The 21418-nt window shown below is 50.0% G+C and overlaps 1 protein-coding gene across 1 annotated transcript in view; it reads left to right on the forward strand.

Annotated features, from left to right (window-relative positions):
* Positions 1 to 806: 806 nt before the first annotated feature.
* The window catches only part of LOC122383629 (formin-2-like), a 68293-nt gene continuing 47681 nt past the window's right edge, over positions 807 to 21418 (forward strand). The window contains exons 1-3 of the mRNA XM_043370255.1: positions 807 to 947; positions 3890 to 4889; positions 5655 to 6165. Of these exons, the coding sequence (XP_043226190.1) occupies positions 4101 to 4889; positions 5655 to 6165 (1300 nt within the window). The 5' untranslated portion in view covers positions 807 to 947; positions 3890 to 4100. The remainder of the gene's footprint in view (positions 948 to 3889; positions 4890 to 5654; positions 6166 to 21418) is intronic.

Raw genomic sequence — 21418 nt, forward strand, 5'->3', positions numbered from 1 at the left:
GGTACGATCGCACAGACAAGGTTGAATAGGATGAGGGAGCTTATCAGACCATGGAGCATTGTCTCATTTCCTCAACCACTCCCTGACGTTTGACTACGGGGAGCACCAATGGGATGAGGGCGCAGCAGCTCCGCTGTTCTAATTAGGATCCTGCAAAGACGAAGTGTATTCGAATGCCTGTCAAAGACTTTTGAATTATTTTGGTCTTGTCGATGTAAAATTAGACAAACTTGAAGTCAAGTAAGATCGTATCGCTGCGGAAAAGAGGTCGGGTCTCAAGGCGTTCTCGCAAAGCTCACCATCGGTTATCTCGCTGTTACGATCTCACATGAGACTATCTGTTGGTTTTCAGGTCAATTGAATCACTTATATGCTTATTTTGCAAGAGTGGCAATGACTAATGAGAATTGCGATTTTTCTCGCGATTACTTGTGAATGACTGCTTACCTGGTTTTGATCACTCAGACAGCACACATTAGACCGTTGCTGCAGTTGCATAGGGAGGGGCGGGTGAGGTCATTCGCCGGATCGGTGACTTAATTCGAGGGAGCTGCGAAACGGATATCGCGTGTAATGATATCACGCATAATTTACGGTTTTCCATTATATGACAATTGGGAAAACAATATTCCATTAGCATGGGAATTCCCTAACCCAAAGTTGTAACAAGATTACTTTACTACTCAGTTGTAATGCATTGATACAAGATTCCTTTACTTTCTATCAGTTGGTAGCATTACTCGCGGCGATAGTGACGCAACTGTTTCGTTCAAAAAGCAGCTGCTCACGTCGACAAATATATGTATGTACATATGATTGGCTTTGATGAAGTTAACAGCGTGTCGAATGGTCCAAATTCGCTGTCGATATACATTAGCAAACACAGCTATTTGATTTGTTGTTGATTGTCTGCGGGTTGCGGCTCCGAGAAGTTGGGCGGAGCGCTGGTAAGGAATGCCAATATTTGTTGAGACAAACATTTATATAAATACCTGGCTGATGAAATCTTTTATTTTCACCTATCCGTGCTTCTATCCTCAGGAAACAGAAATCCTTCTCCTCCACGTCGCAACCCCCCTCCGGGCTGGACAGGCAACTTTATCTCATGCGGGCTGCTCCCTTGGAGCGGCACCGCTGCTCCTGAGGGAGCGCACCCCGTAGCCGGGTGCAGTGAGTGCCTTGGGGCTGAGTGGCCTGTCCTTTGGACGGGCTCAGCCCCGGCGACTCACTAGGGTGCCTGCCCAGACCAATGTCTCCCCCTAATTCCTATCATCCGTCCGGCTCTGCAATGGTCTTGTCGACCGAAAGGGCCTAACCCAACAAAACAAACAAAAAATCTTTTATTTTGGCTAGCTTTCTTGTTCTCTCCACTTGGAGTAGCGCTGTATGACCTTGGAGTAGCGTGATGTGCTAGTCTGCCCCTGCTTTATCGGATAAGGTGCTCTATCTGAATTGCTTTATTTTTATTTTGGATAAAATTGAATCTAATATTCTCATCTAATGAACCTGGGTGGAGCCTCTATGCTTTTGTACTAAAGAGCCTGTAGCCTACGAATATATTCAAGAAATAATGCATATAAATAAGTGGACTGGTTCTTACCACCTAACCTACAAACCTACAACCTAAAACCTAAAACCTACAACCTACAACCTAACCTAACCTAAAACCTAAAATTTTTGTTGTTACATATTTGTATCATCAGCGTCACAATTGTCCACTCGGACCTAATATATACTAATACCAAGACTTCTTCAGTGCTTCTTAAGAAACACTGAAGACTTCTTTAGTGCTTTTTCAGATGAAGCACTAAGCTGAAGTAGGTGGGTGCAGAGATACCAGCTAGGTGCATCAACACCAGATGGCAGACTTTGTGACAACATAGTGATAGTTGACAAGCTGCACCACCTGGCACCTAAAGTGACAAATCAAAAGCAGACCAAATCACCTTAACTGAAAATCTGCACTGTTCCACATACCAGACTGGAAAACATCATTCCATACACTATGCTGGACGCCCTTGAGACCCTCTTCCGCTGAAATCCAGAGCAAGCGATTTTGCACTGAAATTTTTCATGATAAGTGCCAAAAATTGGGTGTCTTTTTGTATCAAAATTAAGCCACTATAATATAGAGCATGTACACATCTACCGAGCAGGGCTATGTCAACCAAACCGAGTGTTCTGGGGCTTTGGACGCTCCGATGTTGAGCATCTAAAAAAGTTTTTCCCACGGAAAGCACTGTAGCGTCCAGCCATGAAACAAGGCCGGAGTCGGAAGTTCCGGGGCCAGAAAAATCGGCTGAGCTGTGTGTTTGAGGCTGGTGGGAGCCAGTGAGGGCCGGGCAGCTGAGCAGCACGTGCTCCGGCACATTAGCCTCTTGGCACACAGCGCAGAGCGCTGCAGGGCACCGCTTGTCTGGGCACTGCTGGCACGCCGTGGAGCCACTGGAGCGAGCGGCCCCAGTGGCCCGCCCTCATCTGGTGCACCGAAACGGCGCCCTCTCGGTCCTCTCCAGAGGTAGGGAGCGGCGGCGTGCTCCCGAGGAGTGGCTTGAATAGTGACTCGGACCAGTTGTCACGCCGTTGATGCGAGGCCGCACAATGAACCGCCCTGGTTGGCGAGCGGGCGTTTGAGGGCAGGGCGGCCGCTTGTTTCGCCAGGTCGCCCGCGCTCTCATTCCCCTCGATGCCGCAGTGGGCAGGAACCCACTGCGGTATTACCTAACGATGCTCTGCGATGTTCAGCAAGGTCTTCCATACCTATCTCCACGCAGAGGGTTGAGGCCTCACCTGGGCGGCCGCTCCTCCGCTGAGTAGACTCAGAGCGGCTCGCCAGTTCGAGCACGCGACGACCGGGGCGGGGGCGTCTCGTCCCGAGACCTCTCCAGAGCCGGAAGCAGGGCGAATCTGCTGCTAGATTGGCCAGCGTGCCGACCAAGTGCGGCGACAGGGTTTTCGCCAAAAAATTATGCGGCCGCCCTGCGCCGTAAAATTCAGCTGCCGCCATGCCTGAATTCGGCGCATGCGAAGTTACCTCGGACGTGCGCCAAGCTTGTGAATGCTCCTCGAAAATTTTATCTAGAAAAATCAATGTCACAGTCATAACGAGGAAGGTGCTGTTCCGTAATTGGGGTAATAAGCGAGATGTCTTGTAAGTGCACTTTCCTCCCACTAGCCTTACTATGATGGCCCACTGTTGCATCTTTCTCAGAATATCAGGGAGATCCAGAACGGCAATGCTGACAAAACGGGTCATGTTTCACTAGGACAATGCTTCAGAATATTTTTCATTGGTTGCGATGTCAAAAAAAACATAACTGAGCCTTCCAATATATCCCAAAATAAATCTTTTGACCAGCATTGGCATCCTTAGGTATCTATTTCTTTCTAAACCCGGAGAGAAAAACTGATTCGATAGTGCTTCGCAAAAAAGTAGTGACGTCTTTGACACCGTGAACACTTACCAAAACATCATTATTCAAGGCACATAAAAAGTAAGAATAAAAAGTAAGAATAAAAAGTGCTAGGACTTCACAACTTGGTGTCCCCAGTTGTAAATAGTGGCAAAATATGTGACCAAAGTTTCATTACTCTGGGTCAACTGCAACTATGTTAGGCTCAAACTTTTCATTCACCCTACGTATATTGGCCCTATATCCTGGCTTATCTCCTGTCGTAAGCCGCTTGACAGTATCGCTCTCCATCTGCCGGTTATGATACCCACCGCCAATGCCTCTCGCTGATATGAAATGTCGGCTATCTCAACGCTGCTGCTGCCACGGTCGGTGGTCCGCCCCCGCCTAGTACCGCCGGCGGTACGGCACGGGACGATCGACCTTCCTGATCGGCCAGCTGCACAGTGTGACCGTGGTGTTTTATGTGATCGCAGGTAATGAGCTGAGATCGGTGGAGCTATCACGATTATCACTGTGGTCTCGTAACCTCACCCCGAAGTCGACGACGATCGCCAGCGGCGCACCGACTGTCTCCACTGTGCCGAGTTCGGCCGTCCGTCAGTTGGACTTCACCACCGGCCGCGGCTGCCCTGTGTGCACTGCCGGCCGCGGCCGCCGTCGGTGGCGCTCGGCCGATTATTGATCATGGAGGGGAGCGGCGCCGGCGCCGACCGGCCGGCCGGTGGCACCGAGCGCGACCGGCGCGGAGTCTACCTCGAGGACGTGGCCAAGGAGTTCGACAGCTGGCTCTTCTGGCGCGATGAGGCTGGCGCGGTGGGCCCTGAGCCAGCCCAACAGCCCGAGTTCCAGGTGGTGACCGCGCGCCGCGTACACCTAGCCGAGACAGCGCGTCTGGCGGCGCCCGAGGCGCAGAGGGCGCCGTGCCGGATCCCGAGTCCGACCGACCAGCTGTTGGCGGAGTCCAGACAGCGACTGCGAGGATCCAGCTCCGCCGCCGCCGCTGCCAGCGCAGTATCCGACTCGGGAATCGCGTGTGGTGCGTCTACTGCCGACGAGGCGAGTGACTTAGAGGAGGACGGGTCAGCGCAGCCAGGACACGAGATGGGTAACAAAATGGGCACGGCCACGCCTGAGCGGCGTAAGACGCGTATCATGGCGATCAAAGACGCGGGGAGAAAGAAGCGTTTGGGAGGATCGTCGTCATCTAGTGCAGAGATTTTGGACACAGTGCCGCCGCGAACTGAGCAGCCGGTGGCGCCAGCCGACCGCGCCGACGTGCCGGAGCGGGTGGCGCGGTTCCCCCGGCCGGGGCCGGACTCGCCTATTAAGGCCCCGCCTCACCAGGCGAGTGCACAGCCCCAGCCTGTGCCGCAGCAACCTCAGCCGCAGCAACCTCAGCCACAGCAGCCACAGCAGCCGCCGCAGCCGCCCGTGGAAGCCACTAACTCATTTGTTACGGATTCTTGGAAACAGGTGAGTTTTCAGCACTTCATTGTTCTGCTCAACGCTAGCGTTGAAACCACTTTGTTCGACTCTGTTTACAACATTTTGAATCATTCATGTGTCTAGCCAGGTCAAATAAAACTCAACGTTTGAAATTTTAATACAAACTTTTTAGAGTCCTCAGCCAGTGCTGGGGATTGGTGACTAGGTATAAGTAAATAATGACGCAGTGAGCTGGCTTACATGACCTTTCGCCAGACCAACAATCCACTACGGACCCGGGGGAACGGGAGATATATGTTTGTTTTCCTACCCGGCCTTGATTGACCTAGAGCTACGAGGAAAAGGGGTTTGTTCAGCACAAAACAAAGCCTATTGTGTCCATTAACAATCATTTGGCCTCAAAGGTTATCAATGAATGATGCTTCATGAGGAAGTACCAGACTTCATTAAGTCTGGTTACCTGGTTCTAACCAAAGACAGACTTTTATCCGACAGATCCGTAACGACTACTGCGGTGTGGTGCGGTGATCGCTTTGGTCATCTGCTCCGGTGTGGTGTGCTGGCGCTATCCAGTGACACCCGCTGTGCTGTGGTTTGTTGATGCCATCCAGTGACACCCGCTGTGCTGTGGTTTGCTGATGCTATTCAGTGACGCCCGCTGTGTCGTGGTTTGTTGATGCTATCCAGTGACACCCGCTGTGGTGTGATGTGGTAATGCTATACAGTGACACCCGTTGTGCCGTGGTTTGTTGATGCTATCCAATGACACCCGCTGTGCTCTGCTCCCACCAGGTGCGTCGGCTGCAGGAGGGCTGTGACGCCGCCGTCGGAGTCGCCTCTGACGAGAGTTCCGGCTCGTTCACGGACCCTCTGAGCTCGTCGCGGGCCGGCGCGCGCTCGGGGACCTCCAACACGATGCGCCAGGACGCCGACCCGGACACGGCCACACTGACGGACGCTCTGGTGGCCGCCGAGCTGCCCATGGACGACACACCAGTGCGGCGCCATGACGAGCCCCTCCACCCGGACTCGATCGAACTCAGTGTGGACGAGCGGCTGAGCGTGGACCTGACCCGCTCCTGCGAGCCCTCGATGCTGCAAAGTCTGCTGAGTGACGCGACTCCGGTGGCCGAAGACAGGGCGCGCTCGTTCTCACAGGCGGATGTGAATGAGGGAGAGTCTCCGCGCCCCTCGACACGGCCGACCTTCACGGTCACCAAGCACCGTAAGGTGGACCTGGGCGGACGACTGAGCCAGACGGCTCCCGGCCTGGAGCACACCACGTCCGAACACTGCCTGCCAGGTCAGTCCGCCGGCCTCGGCACGAGGGGTGGGATATTGTTCCCTGATGTCTCGCTCGACACTGTTATGGTCTGCCAGCTTCCGTTGTGTCCTCCAATGTCAGGCTGGTAGTGGTGCACCGCCTCGCACTGCCCCTGTCATGTAGGAGCCCTGGGTCGGGTGTGTTGCTGAACATCGTCGGTTAACAGCAGATTCGCGGATGGTCGGTGAAAGGAAAGGTGAATTATGGATGCCTCCAAGTGCTAGGCATTAACATCGCATTACTTATGGATACCTCCAAATGAGATGTGTAGGCATTAACAACGCATTAATCAGCACGATATTACAGACCAATGAAAACTTAATGAACGCTGAATCCTACCATTTAATTAATGCTAAAACATTATCCTAAAGGAAACTTTATTCGTTGGTGTTGACTGGGCCATTGTTGACGTCTGGTCGACATTCGTTTACGTTAAAGAGTATCATGGAAAACTGGGTCTTTATCGTAGTTCGTCTATGGTATACCTCTACAACCGCATATTAAATGTTATTCAATATTTACGTGTACGAATTGCAGTTTATAAGCAAATGGGTCCGTTTTTATTCGTGCATAGAACCAGTCTGTTATTTTTGTACCAATTCGGATCGTGGCGGCGGTAGTAAATCAGTCAGTTCATCACTGACCGGCCAGTTGGCGTCACGTCGGACATTTCCGAGCCTCATCAGGCCCGGATTCTTTCATACCACGGCCAGACAAATATGGCAAACCGGTCGCCGGAGTGCGCCATTTTGACTGCAGCCCAGCAGTCGATATAAAGCGGCGCGCCCGCTGGCGGTGCCATGCACAGTCGGGCCCAGCTGTGGCCGGGAGGCGGGCATGCAGTGGCTGGTTGTGTTGACGGCCGCGCTGGCGGTCGGCGGCGCTCAGCCGCCCCCCGCCGAGCCGGTGTACGCTGGCCTGACTCGCGATCAGGTGATTGTGGCGCTGAAGGCCGCCTTCGCCACGCTCTCGGCCGAGGAGCGTGCCGCGCCGTCGGTGGCTCAGGTGGCCGCCGGTCCGGAGATCGGGCCAGACGCGGGACCCGGAACGGTGGAGGTCCCGGCCACGGCTACGGCTCCCTCCGAGACAGCTAGCCCGGCGGAGCAGCCAGGTCAGAAAAAGGTCGCCGCCACGGCGCCCTCTGAACCGGTAGCTGAAGCTCAGCCGCCCTCTGGACCGCCCACCGAAGCCTCTTCGCCCTCCGGGCCGGCTATCGAAGGTCAGCCTCCACCCGTACCAGCCACGCTAGCCGAAACACCGGTCGAGTCTTCCCCTCCAGTCGAAACGCCGGCGGGACCACCGACACCTCCGGAGCCGCAGCAGGCAACCGTAGCAGAGGTGCCCGAACCACCGCCAAACGAGACTTCTTCGACTTCGACAGAAACGCCCACAGCTTCATCTACAGAGCCTCAACCTGAAGTGTCTACCGAAATTACAACCGAATCTTATACCGCGTCATCCAAATCAACGGCTACCGAATTATCAACTGAAGCTTCGGTAGGACAGTCGACAGAAACACCATTGGGGCCACCGAAATCAGGTCCCACACGTAGGCGGAAGATTAAAAGGAGAAAATTGAGAAGGCGTCCTTCAGCTCCGTCGACGGAATCTCCCAAAGAGACGGTACCAGAGGCAGCGTCGTCCCCAGAGCCCCCAGCCGAGGTGCCGGGAGGGCAGTCCGAACCGGACCCCGTGCCGCCGACCGGAGCCGACGGCACTGCGCCCAGCCGAGCGCCCATCGTCGTGCCGGAGGAGTACTACCCCAGCACCTTCAGCCACCCGTTTCCGCCGGGTTTCTTCAGTCTCTACCAGATCCCGAATGAGAGCGAAGCACCGAGCGCTGGCTCTGTGTAGCAGGAGAATGGGAGGGACAGATAATGCTGCTGGGTCTCCACCGATCGCCTGGTAACCATTCGCTGCTCGACTTTTTCATTGGGCTGTGTGCCAGACATGGTTTGAAATGTTATGTAGTTAATCAGACGTTGAAGTGACGGTCAAGTGATTTATGATTTCTGGACTTCTGTGACCGGCATGTTGTATTCGCGAGTGTTGTGCCAGTTCTGTACTAATCGTAAAGTATTCGGGATGCCTCAGATAGTCCGAGGTGCCCTGTTGTGTTGATACCATTCACTTCATCACCACTTGTGATGAACACTATGTATGATGCTTGTAGATTCATTCACATTTGTGGTTCGGTTTTGTATTCGTGACATGCTGTAAATAACGGAATAATAAATATTTCCTCGTTGAATCGTCTATGAAAGAATGGCTAATGAAGCTTATTTCGAGCGAGCGTGAAACGTGAAGCGAGTTTCTTCAGACAGCCCCGTCTTTTCTCCCCCAAGATCGACTATTCCTTATACATCTGGTTGACTGCCACGACACATGCCACGTGCCAAATCAGAGCTTGTCGGCATTGCTCCGCTTACATTTACACCGCAATGGCTGGGCCGATTGGGCTGAAACTTGGCCTTTCGTTGGGCAACCAACGGGCGATGTATTTTCGCGCGGCGCAGTTGGGGTGCTACTGAAACGGCGGCCTGCGCACGTGGGCACGTGCTGAGGCCTCATCTCAAGATGGGCACGGCCAACGGGACCTAATGTCGATGTTAGAATGAGTTTGCGAAATACGTGGATCCATGGAGTCCCTAGGCAATCTGTGAAGTCCCTGGTGGCTCCGCGGACGAACATCAAGCCTAGTATATTCGCGGATAAACAGACGGGGATCCGCGGATGAACAATACCTACTCTTCAGGATAACCGCGAACTCCCCGAAGCAGGATAACCTCGAACTCTTCAACGCCAAGATCCGCGAATCACCCTGGGAACCCGCGGAGTACCGATTCATTCTAGTGAGCTCACGAATTTCCTATGCGTTTCATGAACATATGTCTGCCTATAGAATGCATGGCATAGTTGGTAGGTCACATCCGAAATTATATCCGGAGGGGTCGGTTCAACGGGAAGTTAACAGCTGAAACGAATCAAATCGGCCTATCGCTCGACTTTTACACGTTTTCAGATTGAACTGTCTTGGGCGAAGGCAAATATAAGAAACAAATGTACGTATGTGGTGTGGCATACATATAGTTCGCATTGAGTAGACAATCACTTTTTAGTAACTTTTATTGTGCATCTCAAGCAGTGCCCTTTAGTAGTCAACGTTGCTGCGTTTCGAAAAAAAAAGAGCAAAAAGGTGTCAATCCGGTCCAGTTTGTGCTCAGGCCCTGATAGCGCTGTTTGGATGCGTATGTGCATAGGCGGCGGAACGGGGAGGGCACCGGGGCACCGTGCTTCCCTTTGATTTTGGCATTTTAACATTAGCCCTATGGGCGTTGCATGGAAAGAATGGGACCAAAAGTCGGCAGTGCCCCCCTTTGATTGAAGGTGTTCCACCCGGGCGCCGCTACTGCGTATGTGGGGGAGGAGAGGGAGATGCATGCGCTTTTATGACGTGCGGTAGAATTCTGATTTCTGTGACGTCTTGAGGCCGTCTAGAGGTCGTGACCTCGTAATGCTAACCTTTGCCGACCGAGGAAGGGGGGGGGGGGCGGATCGCCCCCTTACGTTTTTTCGCGATTTTTCCGAGCATACTAGAGATAGAGGGCTGAAATCTGGCGCCTCCTTAATTTAAGTTGGATCTTGTAAAACCAGCCGCATTTTCAGGTCAGGCTACTGACCTATGACGTAGTTGAGCCTCTGCACGATCCTAAAATGTCGCGACTTCGCAACGCCCTCAGTACCAGAGGAACTTTCACAGGGACATGAAACTTACAGAACTTGGTTTCCTCCAAAAGGCCTCACAGCTCGTTTATCTAAGAGTTTTCGTAGGGGTCACCCTAGGTCAGGCTGGTCACGTGACCTCGCCGTTATAAGTCAATGGGGAAATATGGAGACTGTTATTTTTGTGCCAGAAATTATCTAAAACCACCTCAATCACATGGAATCGTGATTTCATGCACTCCTTGCAAGGTCCTTTGTTTTCGAAGATGTATACATTTGTACATGGTTGCGTGCTTAGCTTGTCATCGAGTGTGTTTCTTGTTACGCAACGAACGGTTCTATTGGAAGTAGGGCGGCATTCCAGGACGTTGCGCATTGATAGCTAACCTTTTTAATTTCCAAAAACACGAAAGCAATGATGAGTCACCCCCTCACGCTTCACGTTTGAGCAGCGCGATGGTTCCGGAGCGTTCGTGAGTAGCGTGCTGCTCAGACCGTCAGGACATGCTGCGGCCGGCGGGGAACGGTACGGCCGGATCCGGGCCCGCCACTGGCGCTCACAACTACCCGGATCTAGCTCCATATCGGGTTGTCCCGGCCCGCCGCCGCCGCCATCGCCACTGCCCAGCACATTTTTCACATTGTTACTGCTTCAGCGGCGCTGCGGAGTCGCCGATAGACGGTATCAAAACTCAGATTTGATCTTTGTGTTGGCTGATTTGGAGCCCGCTAGGCGTGTGGCAGCCGTGGTCAGCGGGCCACTGTGCCGTACCGTTCGCGCCGGTGTCCGACTTTCGTCGTGTATGCTCGAGGACCTGTCCTGACTGATGCCATATAAGGTCTGCCGGTACCGGCAGGTCCGGTAAACCAACTGGTGGGACCAGCGTCCGGCCGGTGGTTTTTGTGCCCAACGATTAGTCGCAAACAAACAAGTGACAGCTGAATCCTTTTCTGATGTTAGTCACAGAACTTACTTTTTGAGACGCGTTGGTCGTGGGCGCCAGGTGCCCATGCCCGCCGATTAGACAGGCGGTCACTTGACGTTGATGAACGCGTGCCTACAGAAGTTGAGCGCTAATTCAACTGACTGGTTAGATATTCAATGTCAACATCAGAATTGTAAACTTAACTGCTTAGTGTTTGCTTCCTCCATCTCTACTGAATATCTCAGCGGGGTGCTGGCTTATATGAGACGACTGAGGTATTGCAGCAGAGAAGGTCTTTTTGGGACAATTAGGCAATTCAATGCAACTAGCTGCCGTATTAGGAAGAAAAACGGCCGTGTAGAGCTGGTTTTATGCGTAGGTGTGTATCGTTCATTTTTTCTTTTGCCATTGCTAGTCAGATCCAGTGACTCAGTCATAGCAAGGCCATGTAAATAGTCAAAATTGTTAAAGAATGACAGTTTATTTGTTATCGTGCGGCCTAAACAAGGCGCGTTTTTTGTGGCCTCGAGCTGGGTTGTTTAATTTTCAGTCGTCACGTGATCTCAAGTGAGTCATCGAACGTGCGCCTTGTTCACTGTCCAGTACGTAGGACACGAAGAGGTCAGTTACGTAATAAATAATTTGAAGCTTTTAGCCCCAAGGCCAAAAGTAAGGTTGTCTTCATTGTAAGGCATTAACACTTACGAATCCAGAATTTGGGCCTTGGACGCTGCGGGGGAATACCGCACAAAAGTCCTCCAAATTCCAAGAAAAAATTTCTCGGATTTCGAATCCTTACGCACTGATATGCAGTTTAAAACCGACTTTTCCTTAACCCTCGCGGGCCCGGGGGGGGGCGTTTTTCGTCCCCCCTGGCGAATATTTGCGATAGCTCCCGAACGCTTAGGGATAGGAAAGCGAAACTTTCAGTACATTTTCTCCCATCAATTTGACATCTTCTGAAGTAAAAAATTTGGACCTAGCCCCCTTGATGACGTCACAAGGTCCATTTTTCTAGACCCCTGCACGGCAAACTTCGGCGTCACAGACGCAAATTTCAAATAGCTGCTAAAAATAGAGTTTTAGAGATAAAGACAAATTACGAGCACGGTTGTGTAGCGTTTGACCTAGATAAAAATAGAAAAATAGTTTTGGTGACCTGAGGTCAGAGGTCAGGTCAACGACCCCGAAATGTGGTTTTAGTTTTTCGCAAATAACTTCGACAAAAATGGTCCTAGAGCTACGGCAGTGGTACCATCGCATTCGCCTTGTCAAGCCGCGTCGAATGATATATATTTTGTTCGGAAAAGGTCAAGTTTTATGTTGACCTCATGTGACCTCGAATGACCTCTGGTTGACCTTGACACATGAAAGGTCGTTTATGATGGATTTGTACCCGCTGATCACGAATCTGGCATCTATTTTCCTCTAAGCCTTCATTTAGAGCTTCCGGATGGCAAAATTGTCTTATTTATTATTACTAACTTGAATTAGTGAAATAGCCTCTAGCAGGGATACTCTTCAGTGACCTTGACCTTTGAGCAGCCTTGTATCGTAAGAGGAACAACAAATAGGGAACTGATAAGCCTCAAAACATTTTAAAACTTCTTGAAAGTTAGCACGCAAGATGTGCGAAAAAGTGCCAAGTTTGAGGTCAATTTTGAGCGTGACCTTGACCTTGACCTTTGATTTTGAGCACATGTTCGGAATCCTCAGATTCTCTTCTTTCGTTTGACACCCAATTTTGCCGGTTTGATGCCGCCTGCCGTCCTCTAGAAGGCTTACTTTGAGATCACTACACATGTGCCGGTTTTTGCCTTTGACCTTGACCTCTGACCTTGAAAATTGACCTGAGGTCAAAAATTTTAGGTGCTTTAGAATCATCTCGTAAGGACCTTTCGTTTGGTATCGCTTTTGTTTCCGTAGCTCCCTTATTTACGGAGTTAGACAGGGGGGGGGGGCGAAAAACGCCCCCCCCCCGGGCTGCGGTGGTTGGGATTACCCCCCGGGCCCGGCCGGGTGAAAATTGTTTGGTTTTCGTTCTATTCTCGAAAGCCGTATTTTTTCGACGTCGGGTGCCGTGGCGGGAGAGGGGGGTTATTGGCCCAAGTGTTCCCCTGTATCTACCAGTGGGCATGTACAGAATACATTTTTATCTTATTGCCTATCGGGGCGTTTATCAGTTCAGTTAAGTTTATTTTATTCGTTTACCTAACAGAAGCAAACAGAAAAAAATACAATCAAAGATGGACGCCCGGACGGGTTGGGCGCCGATGACCACTGTAGTCCGGGCGCCCAAAAACCCCAACTCGTCAAAGATGGACGGGCATCAATCTAAAATTGAATTGTCTATCTGAATTCAAGAACAGGCACCCCACTGCTCCACTGATCTCGGGTGCCTGAGACTGGCAGCTGGGACTCAACCAGCATCTTGCTGAGCGACCACTCGGAACCACTGAACCAACTGGGCGCTGGACAACGATGGGCTCCATCCGCCAGTTGTCTCTATCTCTATGTATTATATCGTTCGTTTCAAAGCTGCCTTTTTCGTCATTGATTTGGCGTTTGCTGTCTAAGTCCTTACTTGTTTATATTTTGGTGTTTGTGCCCCACGGCGCCCGCAATGAAGAAGTCAAGAAGAGTTCAACAATAGCCGAATGGGCGCTTGACCTTTTCAAGAAAGTCATTTGTAGCTGAAACGGCGCACGGACAGTTGAACCATGGGATTAGGTGTTAGGCAGGGTGCAACAATGCTCTTGGCATTTGCTAAGCATGATAATTTCTAATGAAAAGGAAGATGCCCTTCTTGACTTATTCGGTCGCCCTGAATCCGCTGGACTACTTCATTTCGAGTTTTTTTTTATAGAAATGTTGTAAGGACTAAGGAGCCTCCCACATGGAGCCCCAGTCGCAGCTGGAGAGACTCGAACGAGGCGCTCAGGACCGGTGCCTGCCGTTTTCCCTGTGCCGTGCAGAGACCGCTATCAGCGCGAACGGCAGCTACGCTGAAGGAAACTAAGGTGCGATGTCCAGATTTTCTTTTACATGACCGATATTCGGATCATTACTGAAAAGTAACTGCGTCCTGTTGACTAATTTTACACTACGAGAACTTGATTGATAATCTATACAGCTCCTTGTATGTTATCGTGTTTTCCTAGCGATCACCCGGAGTATGACTGCATTCTTCCTGCTTCCTTAGTATTGAGTGACACTTTGAAGGGTAGGCCATGGGAGCCGAATGGCCGTAGTAGCTAATATCCGCGCTTTTGTCCTGCTTCAGATGAGACGCGCTAGCTTATTTTGCTACCTGCACTGCCATGCTCAAAAGCTGCATTTAACCCGCGCCATGATGTTGGTCGGAATTTTTCAGGGAGTGCTAGGCCCCCGTCTAACTCGGCTCCCGAGCCACGTAGCCACACACGGTAAGGGGTGTTTGAAAGAGGGTCAAAAATGATGAAGTAAGTACTTCGTCATTTTGTTTAGGTCAGGTCAAAAGTGAGGTCAGCAGAGGACATTCCAGGTCAAATTTCGCCTGCTTCAACAAATTGGTGCAAATTCGGGAGTGAATAAAGTTGCAGTGCCGCAGATAAATGCATTCGATAGCTCTTTTAACGTTCTTTCTAAAGTACGTCCCCAAATTTGACCTAAGCTCAGCGACATAGCCTCCAGGAGGCAAAAACTCGTTAAAATTGACGTTCTCATGGAAAACATTTATTGGGCAAACATGCACGGAGAACATTTTTCTGTGGTAACTTTTGACTCAAAATTGGCACGACATTGATTTTGCCGACGTCGTTTTTCTCTCATCGAGACGCGTCGAACGAACTATGACTGAGTTGAACTTAAAGGGAGATAATGAGCTTTCTTTTTTCTTAAATAAAAATTACTCGACATCTATACTATTTCTACTGTAGTTTCTATAAAATATGAAAATTTCCTAGCACATTTTCGTATGTGAAAAAGGTTTTTATTTTTGCAAAAAAGAAGCAGTACTTGCAGTACTTGTAACACCCACCGAAATGCGTTGTCCTTTTCTATAAAAAAGTCGCAGTATATGGCGCTTTTGTTTCAAACAGCGACGCTTGGGTTTTTGTTTATGTTATCGCCTTGTCGTTGCTTGGTTGTAAGGATTCTAATTTGAATTAGAGTTAATTCGGTTTAGAATTAATTAGATTCTAATTCGGGGGTACATAGTGCCTACTCTTCTTTGTTTCCAAGTATTATTTTGCGCCACAAATGAACGGCATGCGCCAGAAACGCAGCCAAATCTTGCGATTGCGACTACGAAATTCATTATTTTGGCGTCAGAGCCTGAAGCGAAAAATACAAGCATATTTATTTCAAAAAGACTTCAGGTTTGTCGAACGGTGTTATGAGAATTTTGATAACAGTACTGCATAAGTTTTTCACTGATGCCGCAAAAGTGTTGTGTCTATCTTCTTTTATTGTGCAGTCGGCGGGACCGATTCAAAATTGAGTCGTTGCTACTAAAATAGCAGCATATGGCGTCAGATGATGAACAGGAAAAATAGTTGCGTAAATTTAGACATAAACCACCCCCAAACCATGAATATCTTTTGAAGGCACTATAGACGACCATTAACTAACAAGATGTGATGAAGATCAAATGTAAGGAATACGCTCATTTTACAAAATTACATGCAAGTACCAAAAAGTGATGTAAGTACTTATTCAACGGTCATTTTCAGCGCTCCCCGCTAACGTGACTTCAAGTTGAGATATTTGCGGCAAGGTACCGAATTGAGCAAAATGGTTTTAATTTACATTATAACTTGTTGTGTTTTGTCAGAAAATCGTCCTAACTCAGATTTTGTGGAAAAATGTCATTATCTCCCTTTAAAGTCATTTCGAAAATTTGACCCAAGGTCAAGGTTAAGACCTGACCAGAAAAGGTCATGTTACTTATCAGTCGATCCGTGTCGTCGAGCTGAACACCTACACAGTACACAGTATTTGCATTGCTCTAGTATGTGTCTATCAAAAATTATTGTAGAAAAAAAAAATGCTGGAGACCTTTCCTGACCTGAGCTGACCTCAGGGGCCAAATGGTGTGATGGGTGGCTATTTTCCGATTATGTGTGCCATGTTTACCTGTAACCTTATGTTTGAGTGTTTAGTGTGACTTTCGTCGTGATGGAGAGCCTGGACAGGAGACGTCTCAAAATTGACCTGACCTTAGGTCACCGATATCAAAATTCCGAGATAAACATTTTATACATGCTGCTACTCTTCTTAGTCGCTGGAAGTTTCAAAGCGATTGTTCAGTTGGTGTAGCTATATGACGAACATTGTAACTTTTCTTAGGTAAGGTTACTTTACGTGACCTGATGACGTGACCTTGGGCGACCTAGGTCTGAAATTTTGACAACATGTGCAACAACAATGTGCATGATAAGGCAAAGGAAAAGCGATTGCGCTATGCGCTCTTGTTTTTTTTTATAGATATTCACGGAAAACATTAGGGGGAGGGGCGTGAAATCACCTCCTTTCCCCAACACGGCGTGGTTTAAGGCGAAATGCATGCAATCATTGATCGGGATGTTCACTTACCGCATGTCTGGTTTCTTTCCGGGTTTGCTGTTTATTTTGTTTTCAGATAATTAAACATCAACAAGCTGTTCACATACAAGTAACGTCATCTTCCAACTTTTGTTAAACAAACAACGAGCAGTTCGGGACGTTCATATACTCGTACTGTTCGCGAACATGGCAAGGAGGGGGTGGTTTTAACAGAAAACTTTAAACCTCCGCTAGTCCTTTTGCCCCTAATTGAGCTAGAGCCTCGCGGAAAAAAATCAACGTGGCAGAGCGAAGGGTTCCCGATTTTGAAGTCTCAGGTCAACCGATGACTGCTGAGGTCGCGTCGAGTGTCACAAGGTAGGGCTTTGGATTTTGGTGAATAACCGCCAAAAATGGTCGCACGGCGGCGATTTTGGCACTAGTGTTTGTTTTGGTCAGGCGCATCGATTGACATATTGTTTTTGAATAACATTTTTTTTGGCGGGGGGGGGGGGGCGTAGGTCAGCTGAGGACGTGGCTTTTTTGAACAGCTACTCATGCATTTTATGCCAGCATTTATAAATGTATAGTCCTATATTCACTACATTTACCACATACATATTCAATGTTGAAGAGTTCATACCTAGGCCGGCTTAGTGGAATGCTTAAAGCCACTCTAAATGCACGTTTTGTACTTTGGCTCTTAGAGGTCCTCAGATTAGGGATTTTTTCTCGGTCACTCACCGAGCCGGTCTTAACCCGCGCCCCTTAAGGAAGAAGGGGGGGGGCGAAATGGTCCCTTTCACTTTCCGTCGATATCTGCTAAGTCACCAAACTTTTAGGACCTCTCCTGGCGTCAATTTTACACCTAGTGGCCATTTTTCCCCTATGCTATGATAGGTTGGCCACAAATCACGTCAGCGTGACGTCATGTTCTGCGATAGATGTACCTATTTTTTATATATAATTTTGAAGAATCGAAACCTATGATATAGAGCCCAAGGCTATCCATCGCCATACCAAATTTCAGATCGATAGCCCCGTTTTTGGCAAATTTATGGCGGAAAAAACTACTCAAAATTGATTACCTACGTCACATTTTTTAACGTCATTTTAGCCGTTTTAGACCACGTAGCGCACAACTAAGAAAAGAAGCCCATTAGATTTCCCGTGACGAGGTGCATCGAATCGGTACCCTTTTGTGCAAAAATATCAATTAAAAAATCCCCTTTTTTGACCTGACCTTCACCAGAACGTAAGCTGAATTGGCCCCAATGGTCGCCTAACCCGCATCATTGAATTTGAAATGTAAAACTGACCATGAAACATATGTCACACGACCCTAGTACCTATAGGTAGTTGGGTAGGTTTCATATTGTGACTGGTAGTGACCTGACCTCTGTGACCTGACCTGGTATCGGTGACCTCATTTAGGAAAATATGTATTAGACAAACATGATTTGTGATAACATGCTTTTTACCTGATGTTATATCACAATATTACATTTCTTAGAAAGCCTGTAAATGGTCGGAAATGACGTGACCCTTAACGTCAGCGGTTTCACTTGGGCCAATGAAATTGATATTTGATGCACAAGGTAGTTCCCCGGTGGAGCTATTGAACGCCGTTTGAATTTTGAAAATCGGTTGTCAACTTTTCGAAATATTAGGGGGCCGAAAACGCCCCTTCCCCAACTTATGGCAGGGGTTCGGCAATAGCCCTGCGGGACGCGGATGAACTCCATGCCAGTGCCGCAGGTCCTGCACGCGTGCTTTTGTAACAAAGCTTAGTCCTGACTCCTAACACATGGGAATATATCGTCCGGGACCTTCCAAAAGGTAGGCCAAATTGAGACAATGGGCCCAGTCGTTACCGTAGCTGTTGCAAGTGGAACAACTTTGACATCCGTAATCTGACACGTAACAGCAGACACATGCTGTGAGGGATAAAGAGTGATGCCTTTAGCATAGTTCCATGGCCGTCAATGACTTGATATTCGGAAATGATGTAAGAAAATAGTCGCTTTGCTGAAGCTCTTATGTATTTTTGTAGGCTAAGTTTCAGCCACGAGAACCAAACCTTCGATCGCAAATATGTATGCTTTACAATTAGCATGCCACTCTCAGCACTAAAGCCAGCAGTGGTTTTGACTTGTGCCTACATAGACACCGAAAAGGCCCTTCTGATGCTCATGCTGTTTTTGTGTATGACCAGAAAGAGTGAAATACCTAGAGCTAAAAACTAGACCAACCGCGAAACACGTGGGACAACAATTGGTTTTCAAATGGAATTTCCTGGATTTTCGAGCTTAGCTGTTCCTGGATTTAACCCGCGCGGGGCTGGGGTCTCCAGCCGAACGCGCGGGGCTGGGGGGGGGGGGGTAAATTTTACCCCCCCTGTTATCTCCCGAACTAACGGTCCGATTTGGAAAATTCAAACGCCAATCGAAAGCTCTCATCACGAACTACTAAAAACATGTACTTAATTTAAAGTTTGAGGTCAAGGTCAAGGTCAGGTCAAGGGTACAAATTGCAAGTTTCTACAGTATCGGCCTTGCACCGTAGTTGCCGAAGAATGGAGTCATGGACTGAGACTGATCGCCCAAAACGTGTTCTTAGGCTACCAAGACAATATTCGTTGCATACAATATCATTCAGAGGTCAAGGTCAGGTCAGGTCAGGTCAGGTCACCAAAAAACAAAATATAGAAAAGGGCATGTGCGACACATGTTTTATGGGTCATTTTACTCATAGAATTCAATATGCACACTCAATAAGTGATATGGACCACCTCTGGATGAATTTCAGGTCGAGGTCAGGTCAAGGTCAGGTCAAGTGAGGTCAAATTTTGAAGTTGGTTGTTAAGGCCTAAAAAGGTGTCTATCTGATGCAGTTTTTCACGGCGAATCGAATGGTGCTATTTTTGTTTCCGTACGAGGTCTAGAACTTCCAAAAAAGTCATTTTTCAAAAAATTTGTGTCGTGACGTCATAAAATTTTGAATAACTCCCACATTTTTGAACCGATTCTTCTAAAATTTGGTATGTAGGTGCACATAGACCACTTCTCTGACATATATTCCGGTTTTTTTGATAGACTCAAAATTTTGGATTTTATAATGATTTTCCCAAAAAAGTTAGTTTTTTGAAAAAATTTAGGCCAAAATCCAAAATTTTCAAAAAACCGAGATAGCCATTTGATAGACAAAGTGAAATTAAGTATAACCTTTTTTGTTACGTCTTGATTCCTTTAAAAATGAGGATGTTAGCGGCGTTTGAACTTTTGCCGTTTTTGAGGCGAAAATGACGAACATGACGTCACTAAAACGTCAATTTCTCAAAAATTTTCCGACGGATTTCGCTCAAATTTTCAGGGAACGTGTCAAATTGATGTAAGAAAAGGTACTGAAAGTTTGGCGGCGCTGCGCGCCGCCGTTTTTGAGATATCGCAAAAATTCGCGAGGGGGGGGGGTAAAATTTACCCCCCCCCCCCAGCCCCGCGCGGGTTAATGGTCCTGGTCACTTCGAATTTTAAGTTATTGCCGATTTTATTTGTGCTATAGTGGGCCATTCTGAAAGAAATTTGCACATTCTACTGTCAAGCATGATTAGCATTCAAAACATCGAATGGCTACATGTTTGGGATTGTTGTTGTCGCGGTGCAGCGGACATTGCTGGCCGGTGGTAGTGTGTCCAAGGGCAAGCTGTACGGTTTTATGTGCCATTTTTATGTTGACTGTCCTTTTACCATGGTCACTCCCCGTGTGTCCCTGCGAGTGTGCACTGTGCGAGGCTGTCAATCGGCCGATGAGTGTGACCAACTTCCTGGATGGTGGCGGCCGTCCCGGCCTTCTGGCCTGAGCCTACGTGTAAACCGGTACGGCTGGGCGCGATCCGCCGCCACCGACTGCTATCGGCCCATCTGGACGGGCGGAAAATGGGGTATAAAGCGAGCTGCCGCGCTCGGCGGCCGCATTGTCCGACCAGCCGGCCAACGAGCCGCAGCGCCACTCACCATGAGGGTTCTGCTGCTGATTGTCTGTGTGCTGCCCGTGTGCCGCGCGGCGCCCATCCTGTGCACCCTGTACGGATACAACTGTCCTACACAGCCGGCGACCACCACCGAGGCACCGACCGCGCCACCGCCGCCCTCGCCGTCACCGGAGCCGCAGCCGCAGCCGCAGCCGGCGCAGACGCCAGCTGAGGCCTCGCTGCTGGCGCAGCAGCAGGCCTACCTGCAGCAGCTGCAGCAGTTCCAGCAGGCACAGCAGGCGCAGCAGGCAGTGCAGCCGGCTCCGGAGCCCGCGGCGCCAGTACCAGCGCAGCCGCCCCAGCCTGCGCCACAGCCCCAGCCTGTGCCGCAGCCCCAGCCTGCGCCGCAGCCTCAGCCTGCCCCGCAGCCGTCCCAGCCGGCACCAGCACCCCAGCAGCAGCAACAGCAGCAGCAGCAGGTGCCGTTCTTGAGCCAGGAGGCCTACTTCCAGGCATTGCAAGAGCATCAAGCGCAGCTGGCACAGCAGCAGCAGGCTTATGAACTCGCCCAGCAGAAAGAGCAGCAGCAGCAGGCTGCCGAGCAGGCCGCCCAGCAGCAGGCCGCCCAGCAGCAGGCCGCCCAGCAGCAGGCCGCGCAGCAGCAGGCCGCTCAGCAGCAGGCTGAACTAGCTGCCCAGCAGGCGGCGACCACGCCGCAGCCGGATGCAGCTACCCTGGCTGCCAGCAAGTTCCAGGCTGCCTTTGACGCGGCAGTAGCGGCCATCGCCGCGGCTGCTGCGCGAGGCGAGAGGTTCGACCCGGTGGCGTACGCCAAGGCGGCGTCGGCAGCGGCCGCGGCCGACCCGCCGGCGCCGCAGCTCTCGGCCGACCCATTCCAGGTGGCCGCGCAGACTCCTCTGAACGCGTACGAGCCGGCGCCGCAGAAGGCGGCCCAGTTCCAGATGCCCGTGGCGCCGACTCTGCCTCCGACTACCACCACGACCACCACCACCACCACCACGACGACCCCGGCGCCGGCGGTGGACCCGGCGGCGGCCAGTCGGTTCCTGGCGGACGCTGCGCAGCTGGC

This window comes from Amphibalanus amphitrite, unplaced genomic scaffold, assembly GCF_019059575.1.
Source record: "Amphibalanus amphitrite isolate SeventyFive unplaced genomic scaffold, NRLGWU_Aamphi_draft 000169F_arrow, whole genome shotgun sequence".
Taxonomy (NCBI): domain Eukaryota; kingdom Metazoa; phylum Arthropoda; class Thecostraca; order Balanomorpha; family Balanidae; genus Amphibalanus; species Amphibalanus amphitrite.